Here is a 13755-nt window from a genome sequence, read left to right as displayed (position 1 = left end):
TTCCTTAGTTAAAGTAATTTAACTGGGAAATATATCTAAATGCTGTGGTTGGCAATGAAATAAACCAGAAGCCCGTTTTTTACTATGATAGAAAAAAAACCAAGCTCAGACTCAAAAATTATTTAGATGGGTAACTGATGCATGCTCAATTATGTACTGTATCTTTCATACGTGGAAGAGAAAAATAAACGAGGGGAGAAATCAAGCAGGATGACATTCTCTCATTTTAATTCGATCTTTGTATTCCCCCTCACCCCCTGCAGAAGTATTAATGTAAATTAATGCAAAAAACACATGCACATACGAGCTGGATTCACACAAAACCCTTAATCCTGGATTGGCAAATCACAATTGCTGTAGCTTAATGGCTTAATGTGATGTCCTGGTTTTCACCTTGTAAACTACCTACCTCCAGTTTAGTCTCAATTGATATTTTGTGGCAATCCACCTTTAATAAGAAAAAAAAAGTAACTGACAGGATGGTCAGTTACTATCACAGTTGTACTATTAATGATGCAGCAATTAAGAAACATATTGCAAACTCTCATGATGACAGGTAGTATACTCTGTGTTGTTCCTTGTCTTTTGTACTGTATCACTTTTGTGAAGGGAATTATTTGGACAGGAGATGTGATTCAGATTGTTCCATTCTCAAGATCTTCCTTTTATTGTTGTTGGGCTGAATGGCCAAAAGCTTGTTTTTAAGGTAAATCTTACCTGTAAAAGCTTGATTTTAGCAATTTCATGTCTGTATTGCTACCAACCATACTGGGCTTGCACTTACTTAGTCTGATTTACCTGACTACATTGGAAAAGGGATAAAGACACATCAGGCAATTGCTAAGTTAAATCATGAAATTGGTGAAATTATTTCTGGTTTGGTACTTCAGTAGCTTTAAGATAGACTTCTAATATTCTCTTCTACCATGATAATATCATTGTTTATATGCCACTAACAATTAGTATCCAGATAGGCCATTTATACCAAAGAGAAGCCCAGTAAGTTTGGGGAGTTCAGAATACCGATTAAAGTATCCCCTTTAGAAATTGTTCAGATTTATTGTAGAATTGGCCAAGAAAGGATGTAAGGAGTGCATACTGGACCCAGTGATATTTGGGGGTTTTTATGTGCTTAAGGAAATCCAAGCTTGCATTTCATTAAAAGTAAACAAAAACACTTAAGTGTGTAAAGAAGAAGAAAAAAGATAAAAATTATGAAGATTTTATTTTTGATAGATAACATGATAGATCTTGCTAGATATACTGTACATACAGTTTTTCTTGCAGGTAATAGTTTTGATCTCTCCTCATTCTTAGTAGGTGTGGTGGCTCAGTGGTTAAGATGCCAGGCTTGTCAACCAGAAGGTTGCAAGTTTGGCGGTTTGAGACCTGAGTGCCATGCGGCGGAGTGAGCTTCCACACTCTCCCCAGCTCTTGCCAACCTAGCAATTTGAAAGCATGCAAATGCGAGTAGATAAATAGGTACTGCTTTGCAGGAAGGTAACAGCGTTTCCATGATTGGCATGCTGGCCATGTGACATGGAAGCATCCTTAGACAATGCTGGCTCTTCAGCCATGGAAACGGAGATGAGCACTGCCCCCTAGTGTGTCATTACACAAGGCTAAATGGGATTTTTTTTTTAATCATTTGTAGGAAGTTGCTATAGTTGTTCCTTCTCTGAGAACGAAGGAAGCATAAAATAGAAGGATGACAGCCCCATGGGCAGCACAGCCTAACCCAAATAAAACTTTGTACTTTCTTTTGTATATTGTCTGTCTATTTCACATTACAATTTCTCCCTTTTAGTGGATGAAACCAGTTAAACTGAAAGAGGGAAGTATCAAACACTTTGGATCTGAGCCCATCTCTATCAGATAGCTAGCAAAGAAATGATTACATGCTCAGAACTGATCATTCACAGGGAAAATGTAATTAAGTTTTCTGAAGTTCTTATTTTTCAGAATGTCAGTATTTTATATTTTCACAGGGATCTTGAACAATGCAAACATTAATTAACATATAATCTACAGTATAAAAAGAAAGGAAAAATGGGTCATTTCTAGAAGATACTAATCAAAAATGAAATATGCAACTTAATATGCAACTTATAGAATGTACCATAACCATTTGGCACTGTGTTGCACTATGATTTTTATCCATATTGTTAAACATACTTTTTTCACTGTGGTATATCCCAGTGGAAAGCACCTTGTAATTCTATATCGTATGTACTACATCTGTGTTGGCTCCAAACTTTAGAGGATCCAACAACACATTTCCCATAAATTCTTTCTCTTTGTTTCTTAAGCATATCTAGGAAGAAATTCCTTCTAGCAATGCCAGTTCATAAATATGTGTGCCACCAGAGATGAGCCCTGTTACATTGCAGGAGAGCTGTGAAAACATGTCTTTTTAAGAAAGCCCTTAGGAGGGGATCTAGGAGAATTTGAACTTCCATTCTGACTTGTGGTTGGATATTTTGTTCTCAGTGAGCTTTAGTTTGTTCTTTAGTAATGTTTGGTATTGTTTCATTTTATTACACTGTTGTTGTATTTTAACCCTTTTACTTCAGAAGGGAATGTAAGCCATTAAAGGGCCTGTTGGATTAGAGCAGCATATATAAGCCCCAACAAATAAATGAATAAAGTCCTATTTTCTGTAAAAATTAGAACCCTTCTTTATTGCTCAGCAGTGTGCTGTAAAATGCAATCTTGTGTATCACATAGTTTCCTTGCTAGCATAACCAATTACCATTAAATCATAAGAGTCAAGCAGTACCATTTAGGTCACTTGTCCAATTCCCTGTTCAATACAGGAATCCAAATTAAAACATCTTAGACAAATGGCAGGTTAGTTTGCTTGAACACTTCCAGGGAAAGGGAGCCATCAATCTCTCTGAATAATTAGTTCTACTGTTGAGCTCCAGTTACCCTTAGAGAGTTCTTTCTAAATGCAATTGGAATCTGCCGTCCTGTAACATAAACCTGTTATACCATCTCCTGTGTTCTGGAATGAGAGGTGACGGGTCTTGACCTGCATGATGTCTTTCAGGTTTTTGAAGACTCCTATCATATCCCACCCCCAATTTGTCATCTCATGATTAAATGTACACAGCTTCTGGTGTGGAGCAGGTATAAGAAAAATCATCATCCAAAAGCTTAGAATCACTAGCAGATGTTACTAAAAGTTACTGACAAGGCAATGAAAAACTGACAACCAGGTTGCTGATCTCTGTGAAGAATGTACTATGTGGCCTAGGCCAACTGGCAGTTGGATTAGCACAACTTATTTTTCACTTATTTGTTAGATGTGACATATCTTAAATAAATAGCTGGACTGATTTGTAATTTCCTTTTTTTCTTTTTCTTTTTTTTAAATTCTAGCTTGAAGGAATGTCATGGGCTGCCTCTTATCAATGGGCAAAATTGTGACCCTTATGCCACAGTATCTGTTGTTGGTCCTTCAAGGTAACTAGTTAAAATGTATTTAAGTTGCCAGGGTAACTATTTAAAGTTTTTGGAAGCTGCCAAAGAATAATAAAATAAAATTAGGTTGATGGGAGAAATAATATATTGATTAATAGCTGAATCAGTGCACAAGTTTTCAGTTGATAGATGTCTCATTAAACAAAATGTACAGGGTTAATGCAGATTTTGAGAGAGGTTATTATATATGTTAAACTGAATTATTGCTCTGCATGTTATGCATGTTCCATGTAAGATCATATAGAGGCATGTTTTAAAAAGAGCTACTATGCATATTGTGTATGAAAGTAATCCGAATTAAGGCTCAGGTCCTTAATGTAATGCCTGGCAGTAATATTGTGCCTGTAGACCTCTCCTTGGCTTTTTGTAGGCTCTGCTTCATTGATTGATTGATTGATTGATTGATTGATTGATTGATTGGACCGCCCATGCCACTGTAAGGCACTGGATAAAGTGCTGTCCTAGGGCTGGGAAACTTGGGTTCAGCTCTGCTTTTGGGTATGGAAGCTGACTGGGTATCTTTGCGCAAATCACTACTTCTTAGCCAATTTACGGTACATACAGGATTTCTGTTGTGGGGGAAGAAATGGATATGTACATTGCTTGAGCTTCTGAAAGAAAGGTGGGATACAGATCTTATAAAAGCAGACATTAGGCAGTCCCCATCCTCATGGCAGTGGTATTATTCACAAAATTCATCTGGAATTCAGAATGCGCCCATTGGCTAAGCTAGAAAACCATGTATGAAAGAATGCTAGTCATCACTGTCTCTAAAATATTTTTTATTCATTACATTTACTTTGTTGTTCCTCTGAAAATTTCTGGTGTATTCTAGTTTTTCTTTATTCAACAGTGTGTGCAAAGATCCCCTCCCTGCTGACATTCATATTTTAGGTTATGAGAAGGAAAGACTAGTCTGCATGGCTCTACTCTCCCCTCAGACATTGACTCCATGCATGAAGAAAGTATCTAATAAAGGACTATTGTCTTGCTATATGAATATATCAAAGCAGTAGTAGATAAAAGAGTTTATAAAATGCTAATGTAAAGATAAAACACTGGATGCTGTATCTCATGCTTAAGTTTTTAATCTGTTTAAGACTGCAATACATAAATAACATTTCATTTATAACTGATTTTATAAAGTCTGTAAACCTAAATCTTCCTTGACGTTTTCTGCTTACTTCAGTTTTTTTTCTAATAAGAAATATCCATTTCTTCCCCCACAACAGAAATCCTGTATGTACTGTAAATTGGTTGAGAAGTAGCCAATTTGCTCCCACATAAGCAAATTTCAAGCAGTTTTTAAATCCCTAGTAGCCAAACTCTTCCAATGTATTGAGAACAAACTGTGTGTTTATAGTATGTATACATATATTTTCAGACATAGATACCAACCCTATACAATTTCAAGTGATCAATGATACACTTGGTTAATTAAAAAGAAGCCTTTCCTTTAGTTTTAAACTAAAAAACAAATGCTTAATCACGTAGATTAATCCTGTTAATTATAATAATATGTTTTAAGTCCTGTATGGTAAAGCTATATTATATTGGAACAGGAATGATCAAAAAAAGACAAAGGTAAAGAAGAAAACAAGCAATCCACAATTTAATGAAACATTTTATTTTGAGGTAACTAATTTCCTATCAATATGATATGTTTGATATTCTGCCTATCAATTTATTCTGTACTGCTTTTTATTTGTTAGCCACTTAAATGGTAATTATGAACCAGTTTATAAAATTTGAGGATCAGTGTACATACATTACATATTTTCTTGGGGGAAAATCATGGAGAAAATAGTAGAGGGAAAGGCTTTGAAGAGCAGATTCAGAGAAATTTTGGGAGTGGAAAGGTATACATATTCAGATTTAGAAATGAGACGTAGAAGACTAAAATGGGCTTTAGAGGTGGCAACAAAGATAGGCTAGACAGATAATGGAAAGCCCATAGAAACATTGAGCTGGACATAGCAGGAAATGGAAAGACAGTGAAAGGACTGTAGTGTTAGATACTGTGATAATATTTTGTCAACAGAAATTTTGATAAAGGGCAAGATTACGGTGTGAAGGAAGACACCCAAGGCAGAGAAGATTCAGATAAGACTGAAGATTGCAAGAGAAAAAGAGTTATCAATAAATACAAACAGCAGCTGATTAAACATGGGGAATATTAGAGAAAATAATTAAATATACAGCTACTAATTTCAAGAATTATACTGATTTTTCTGGTTTACAGTCAAAATTACAGACAAAATAACAGAAGGACACTTCTGAGTTTGAGGAAACAGTGAGATATCCAAGTATGTATATCAGAGAGATGTAACCCCAGCCGTAAGGGGAGATGACGTGGATAGAGAAATATACCTGGGAATCAGTACCATAGAAAGTACTCTCAAAAACATCAAAGTGATTTGATGTCACTTAAGAAGAGAACGTAGTAAGTGAATAGTAAAAGAACAAGAATTATATGGATTGTTACTTTAGGATAGTGATGCATAATTTTTTGGAAAACTAATTAGCATCGTTTTCATAGCAAGTGGGGCAGTTAACTGACCCTGGATGTGTTTTCAAAAAAGCTAAGCAGAGTTGGAATTTACAGATGGGAATAACAGATAAAAATACCGTTAAAAGAGAAATTCATGACAGTAAAAGTTAAGAGCATATTTAAGGAGTTAGGACTTGAAAATAGAATAAAGCTAGTTTCTAGCAAAAATAAGAATTGAGAGCAAATGTGGACATTTATATTAATTTTTGTAACAGAAAATGTAAATTTAGACAGCCAAATCTAAAATAATGTGATAATATAATTCTCTCCATGTATTCAGTGCAGTGGATTTTAAGTTAAGAATTACAACCTAGGTAATTGTTTGCCTTTCAGAATTGATTTACATTTCTGAATGTTAATTAAAAACAGCCCTATATGTGTCTTGAAATGTAGTCTTTGTTACAGTTTACAGCACATTGGGTACTGTAGTTTTGTGACTTGGCTTTCTCAGGATTCTTTATGTTAATCTTTGATACTGAAACAAATTTAAAGAAAGCAACTAGTTACTTGCCAAATATTCTTTAGCCAATATAGTTTGCAAAGTTACATAACCAAAACACTTATTTGTTCAACAAAAATATTTCAGTATTAGAAATATAGCATTCCATGTGTATTCAATATGTAGTATTAACATTTAATTCTAAGGTGGTTTCTTGTTAAAATGGATAATTCACAAATATATTGTTGCTACCTTTACTCAATATGTTCAGTTTCCACTGTAACTAGTGAAATCATCAAATAAATGCTCATACACAATAGAAATGAGAAAATAATTATATTTGCTGGATGTGTTGGTTTTTACTTGGCCAAAACTTTGGTACAAGGCTCAGCTGTATATATGCTGAACCACTAGAAAGCTTTACCTAGACAATTTCGATCCTAATTTACAACTTCTTCAATATATTGTATTGAATATAGATCCTAACACTGTCTTGGTAGTAGCAATACAGTAGGCATACTATAGCTAAATTTCATTCTAGTACAGACAACTTTGGAAGGGAAAAAAAGGACTCAGCTTTCAGGAAGGTCTACGTCTATAATGATTCCTCCTCCTCCTACTCAGAGTGAATACCTACTAGGTTTTTGTATGCATTACCTAGCACCAAAAGTTGTTTCAATAATTACATAGCAGGGAATGAGGAAATATATATACATATTGGAGTCTAGCATTGCATCTCAAGATGCTTCAGTAATGTTGTCAGCAAAGCATTCTTAATAGAAAAAATTGAGAGCTGGTGATTACTGTTAACATATGGTAGCTAACATAAATGCCAACCTTCTTCTTTCAGCTCCCTTCAGTTTAACATGAAAGTTTTTAGAATGTTATAAAAGTAGGGGAAGGGTGTGTGAGATACTGTTCTTAAAATAAGAACAGTAAGATAAATGTCTTATGTATCAAAACTACAAGACAGTCATCAAATAGCATTTCTTGTGGCAACTTCTGTGTTCTCGGTTGTAAAATTTACTAGCATCTTCCTGGAAGAATGCTAGCTGTGGTCCTTTTTACTAGCATCTGAATCTGGAACTTAATCCAAGGTTTTGTACTGGTTCAGAATAAGATCATAAATAGAAAGTTTTAAAAACTCTTTAAAGTTCTAGGGTTAATTAACTAAATTTTCCATGACATCAAAACATGGGCCTTGGGCTTTGACCAAAAGGAGTCAAACAAAGGTTAAGCATGGTTTTCTTACATTTTATATAGTTTTTTTTAAATAATTTATTGAGCTGCCCACCTTACAACCGTGACTCCGTTACTATGGATACATTGCAAACGTATTTACTGTAGTTGCCTTTCTTACAGTTCAAGGTATATTGGATTTTTACTTAAATTTTTGATCCATTTTCTAGTAATAAACAATATTAGAAAGACATAGCTGTTAGACTGGATTCAATGAGTACTGCTAAAAGAGAAACAAATTACTTTGTAAGTTTTATTTTCAGGTAACTAGGTCCAGTAGTTACACCAAGAAGTCACAGTTTCAGGTAGAAGAAGAAGACATTGAGAAGCTGGAAGTCAGGTATATTCTTCAGCATATTAAGATCAATTCAGGTTTTGCAATCAAAGCAGTCAATGCTTCTTATAATGAAAATTTTAAAATGCTCTATAACTGCTGAAAATAATCAAGATAATTATCAAGTTTGGGGCAAGATTCACTTAAAAATTTAAATTTGAAAAAAATGCCTGCAAAAAAACATAAAGGTTGAAGCATATTTTAAAAAGGAGTTTAAGTCAAGGTACTATATATTACATGCAGTATTTATTCTAATTGTATATAATAATCTGTGGCTAATGAGAAGTCATGTTAAGTTTAATGCTACAGATTTTCAAGTACATCTAGAAAAGATTGCAGTCCAGATATTTTAACTGGCCTGGAATTTACATGTTTCTTTTTATAAGACAAAAATACTTGCATTTGGGGAAATGCATAATGATGGAGTGGACAAATGCATATATATTCCTCTCTATGCAGTAAATTTTGACAAGGAATTATAATTGGAATATTTGGATAAAAAGAATACATTATTTCTTTATCCGACTTCAACAAACCTTTTCTGTAGGGTAAGTTGAAACATCTGAGTTCATATCACAGTAGATGTAACATTTAGGGAGGCAAGAGAACTTCAGTCATGCCACAACACAATGGATTTTTTTCTCTTCTTAATGTATGTGCCGTTTAACAGAAATATTGGTGAGGTAAGACTCAACAACCCAAATATAATGTGTGTATATGTTTTTAAGTTATGAATACTTGAACTGTCTTGGCTAAAAAGTAGTTTTAAAGAATACATAATCAATGCATGTGTCATTGAAGTGTTACAGTTTAATCAAAATAAACACTAAATGGGATAATAAAAGTAAAATAGGAATAGTAAATGCCTGAGAAGAAAATGTACTTATTTTTTTTCTTTGAATGCCTCAGCACCATTAAGTATTGCTTTTTCCTTACTGACAAAGCTTCAGTTTTAACCACTAGGCAGATTCTCATGATTGCCTTCTATAGAACTAAGAGATATTTTTCTTCTTAACTCAGAGAAACTATTAGGTGAGAGACAATAACCTTACTTTTCTGCATGCTGAGTGGGTGTGCTGCTCTGTGTGATAATTTTAAATCAGATGACTTCTCTTAAAAATTAAATGAAAGATGTTATGACAGCTAAGTCAATTATTAACTCTAAGACTTAACTTTCAGGATTGACTTATGGAACAATGGCAACTTGGTACAAGACCTTTTCCTAGGAGAAATTAAGATTCCTGTCAAAGCATTAGGAAGTGATACTTTCCAAGCATGGTAAGGAATTGAATACAAAGTTGTCAAATTGGTAAAAGGAAGGTTTAATATCACACTTAAACTTGGAAATGTAACATAGCTTCTTCTGTCCTTTGGTATCTTTACTGACTCTAGTCCAAATGAATTAATCTAATTAATCTAATAGAAAAGTTTAAGACTTACTGTTTGCAGTGAAAAAAGCAGAGTAATCTTAACTGCAGTCAAAGACAGGAAAAGTCAGATTGTGATCGATAGTTTAGAACTGTGTTCAAAAGCCTTATGGACATCCAGCAACATGAACAGGATAGCCTTAGATCCAAGTATTATTTAAAGCTTTAGAACTATTGCATATAAAACTGCCCTGCTCTCTGATAGTCTTATAAAGCCACTAAACTTCACCACCTTGTAGTGCAGTTGTCTTTTCAATATTTTTCCTCTGATGTGTTAAAGAAGTTTCCACAAAAACAGAAAACAATGCCAAAAATGTATAGAACAGGGCTTTCCAAACTTTTTCAGGCCACAGAACCTGTTAGTTTAAAAAAAAAAAAAAAAAATCCTGGAGCTCCTGATCAAGAGGCAAAGCTCTAGTGATAGAAAATTGTCTGCATTTGAATACATACACATGTACGTATTTATTTATTTATTTATTTATCGCTTTATTGTTATTTTTTATAAACTCAAGGCGGCAAACATAGCTAATACTCCTTCCTCCTCCTGTTTTCCCCACAACAACCACCCTGTGAGGTGAGTTGGGCTGAGAGAGAGAGAGACTGGCCCAAGATCACCCAGCCGGCTTTCATGGCTAAGGCAGGACTAGAACTCTCAGTCTCCTGGTTTCCAGCCAGTTGCCTTAACCACTAGACGTTTGTCCTTGGTTTCTCACAGAACCCAATCAAGTTCTTGCGGAACCCTAGGGTTCCGTGGAACACAGTTTGAAAAACCCTGCTACACAGAACATGTGAAATCAGTCTAATTTTTTAAACAAATCATTAAACCTTGGTTACATGATATAATCATTCATTACATCATAAAGACTGAAGCCATAAAGAAAGTTACATATCTATGATCATGGCACTGAAATATAGCAGCAAGCAGCACGAGCAACTGTAGTGCAGGTTTAGGCACAGTTCCAATCATACATGATAGAAACAGCATTATAAGGCCTTTGGAATGAGAAGAAATACTGGCTTTCCTCCCTAATGGCATTTGAGGAGAAGGACTGTCAAGGTTTTCAAGATTTGTAGAGGGCATAGGGAATGGCCTTGAAGGACAGGAGGAAGAACCAGTATCAAGGCAACGGTCAGATAAGTGGGGCATGAGCCTGGACCAAGAAGCTAACTTGGGAAAATATCTCAGACAAGGCCCTTCCTAGTTCACACAAAGATAAAATGAGGAAAGGGGGAAGCACATTCGGACTTGGAAGACTCTGTTACTGTATCTGTTACAATAAAAGTAGTCCTGACCTGTATGGCATTGGTTTCTTAGTCTGGTCTACCCTGTAGGGCTGACAAGAACGTTGACTAGATGATCTGACCTCCAATGACCCCGGCCCACACCCTGATAACATCTGAGCACTTTTGTGAGCAGTTTGGATGATTCTCCACAGATAATCACTTTTGCGACTCTCTTGGCATAATAATCTTATCTAGGGTGCACAATATCTAATAAAACTCTCCTGTTCATTTGACCCACCAATATATCCAGGTAGTTCCTGATATATTGACGATACTGTACTTGCACTTTAGATCATTCCCTGGCCTGACGTATAAGGTCCCCTAAGGATCCTGTGTGGCCAGTGTTGTATTTGATCAGCTACATTTCAGGTCACAGTTCAAAGCATATTGACACATGCCTTTTATTGTTTATAATTCTGGTTCTTGCAATTTTATATTTTCTTGTATGGATAATGTTTTAGTTGTTTTTATAGCATTTTTGTATGCTACTCAGAACCATACAGTGAGTAGGGAGCATATACTTTTTCTAAATACATGAATAAGTATAAATTAGCAACATCCATAGTCTCTTCAAAGTTTTTCATTATCTGTCTAATCTTACTTAATCGCTTAATACTGCAATTTGCTCAGTCTGTCATTAAGATCATATCTTAAGCCTTGCAGTTACTTCTTTTTAAGGTACCTCCTACAACCAAAAGATAATGGAAATAAATCTGCTAAAAGTGAAGATCATGGATCCCTTAGGCTGAATATATATTACGATGAAGACTATGTACTTCCATCAGAGTACTATGAATCTCTTAGAGACTTGCTGCTGAAATCATCAGAAGTGGAGGTATTTTCCATTTTTCACATGTCTTACCAATTTAAGCAGTTAATGCAGTGCCACTAGCCTGCATTCTGTGCTGGATTTGTTGGGAAGTGGCATAAGTTTTTCTTTCAAAAGGACGTCTAGGTTAGATTTATGTTCAGAATCCAAAAAGCAATATGAATAGTACTGCACAGCCCTTAGAACAGTTAACTTTTAAAAACAGCCTCTTCATGAAAAGGTAGAATTTTAGATGCGATTTGGTGCAGTTGTCATGAGTTTGCTTTTCAGGGAGAAAAAAAAAAACCTTTGAACTGTACAAAAGTTCTTCCATGTGCTTAAAGAGTTGTAAAGAATTTTAAAAGCTGCTTTACTTTGATCTGTTCAATATTGAGAAGTAGGTGTACTTTCCAGGTTTGAGTCAGTGCATCCTTTTTTTAGACAAGAACAAATATTGTGTCATGCAGCCAGCAAGTATTCAGGCTTAAATTCTATTTCAGCAAAAGTCTGGTAGAATACACGTGATGTCCCATACTGATAACATAACTGTCTCAGTTCTTGCTTCTGGTTTTACATTTTATTGGTGCACAGAATTTTCCTGAATTTGACCCAGAATTGTATCTAGCTTATTCAAAAGAAGGATCTTTATTTAACTTCCTTTTTTTAATTTGTTGCATGTTTATATTATTCATACCTCCCCTTATCCCTTTTGATGGAGGTAGTATAGAATTATTTGGAATTCAGTATGTAATAAACATGGCTGAAGTCTGCTTCAGACCCATTTCCCCTCTAAGAAATTAGTGTTTTGTGGAGGCTGTGCTCATAACAACCATTGTGAGAGTGCATTTTGAATAATAAGGCCAGCAAATACTTTGATTTAAATCCCTGTTAACACTATAATTGTAGAGTCAAAGACATTGTCACAAAGGGAGTGGACCAAGTTAATTTGGGTTGGTTTAAAGGTGGGAAAAGGTCCTCTAAGAGTCAGGCTGCTATCTACTATTCCCTTTCATATTTCCCTAAATCCAAATCTCTTTTTGACCTCTTGAAGTAAAAATTGTTTCAATTTGTACTCTTAACCTCCTCCCTAGGCCTAATTTGCTAATGAATTTTGACAGCCGTATCTTTGGTTGCTGGGAGTGCTATGTGAGTCTTGGATCATCTACCCTGCTATAGAGGATATTTATATGGCAAATATCTGAGGCATACACAAAGAACTGATTTTGCATCTATTGACAGTTCCTTTTGCAGTTGGATACTGCATCTGATATTAAAACGTTAAGATAAATATGAACATAAAACAGTAATCTTGAGATATCTTCTCTGTCTTCTGTCAGCTGAAAGGCAAAAAGAATATGTCTAGACTTCCTGTGAGGTTCTCTTCCAATCAGCAGGCAACAGAGCAACAGATCTAATTGTAGTTATTGAAACTGGAGGAAAACAATTGTTATGTTTACATAGACTTTTTTTTAAGTTAGGCTAAAGTTTACCTGAAAAATGTCTGTTATGTTGTTATTCTCTATTAACTTCCCTGCATATTTGAAAATGAGGGACTATTTATATTGATCCCATTTCCCCCTTTTTATAGCCAATTTCTGCGTCAGCTGCTTACATCTTGGCTGAAGTGTGTCGAGATAAATATGATAGTATTTTGCCACTTATAAGATTGTTACTCCATCATCATGCACTAGTACAGTTTGTTACTGCAGTGGCAGAATTAGAACTGAAGGAAACCCAGTAAGTACTTGATTTTTTTCCCCCATTCTCTCCAGTAGCTGTGTCTGCAATAAAGATAGATGTGTAATGTAGAAAGCATTGCATGCTATGCTGTTGGCTGGCAAACCACGACAGCTGTGCAAGATGTTTATTTACATTGAACCTTCCTTGAACTTCCATAGTGGATAAGGTTGTAGCAAAAACTTTCCTCACAAGGCAACACGAGCTGTAACCTGAGCTGTGCCAGGAGGCTATCAGGGGGGTTACATGAGGTATGCATTGCTATTTAGACCAATCAGCCTTCTGCTATGTGAATTACTGTTTTAGTGTACTTGCTTAGCTGGGGGAAAATAAAAGAGAGCTTACGGCTTGAATCGGGGCTCTCATCCCGAGGAAGTTGTGTCTGTGCATTCTTCCTACATTCTTCATGAGAGACCACAAGCTCTCATCCCGAGAAAACTTGCAGCCTGT

General features: G+C 35.3%; 1 protein-coding gene across 3 annotated transcripts in view; it reads left to right on the top strand.

Moving 5' to 3' along the window:
• RASA2 (RAS p21 protein activator 2) overlaps positions 1-13755 on the top strand; it is a 57249-nt gene that overhangs the window by 14494 nt on the left and 29000 nt on the right. For all 3 annotated transcript variants that reach the window (XM_063306657.1, XM_063306654.1, XM_063306655.1), the window contains exons 6-11: positions 3385-3468; positions 5049-5121; positions 7979-8055; positions 9229-9327; positions 11439-11595; positions 13157-13305. In XM_063306657.1, the coding sequence (XP_063162727.1) occupies positions 3385-3468; positions 5049-5121; positions 7979-8055; positions 9229-9327; positions 11439-11595; positions 13157-13305 (639 nt within the window). The remainder of the gene's footprint in view (positions 1-3384; positions 3469-5048; positions 5122-7978; positions 8056-9228; positions 9328-11438; positions 11596-13156; positions 13306-13755) is intronic.

Source organism: Candoia aspera, chromosome 6 (genome assembly GCF_035149785.1).
Source record: "Candoia aspera isolate rCanAsp1 chromosome 6, rCanAsp1.hap2, whole genome shotgun sequence".
Taxonomy (NCBI): Eukaryota; Metazoa; Chordata; class Lepidosauria; order Squamata; family Boidae; genus Candoia; species Candoia aspera.
The sequence above is the reverse complement of the archived record's forward strand: the minus strand, read 5'-3'. Positions and strand labels throughout refer to the sequence as shown.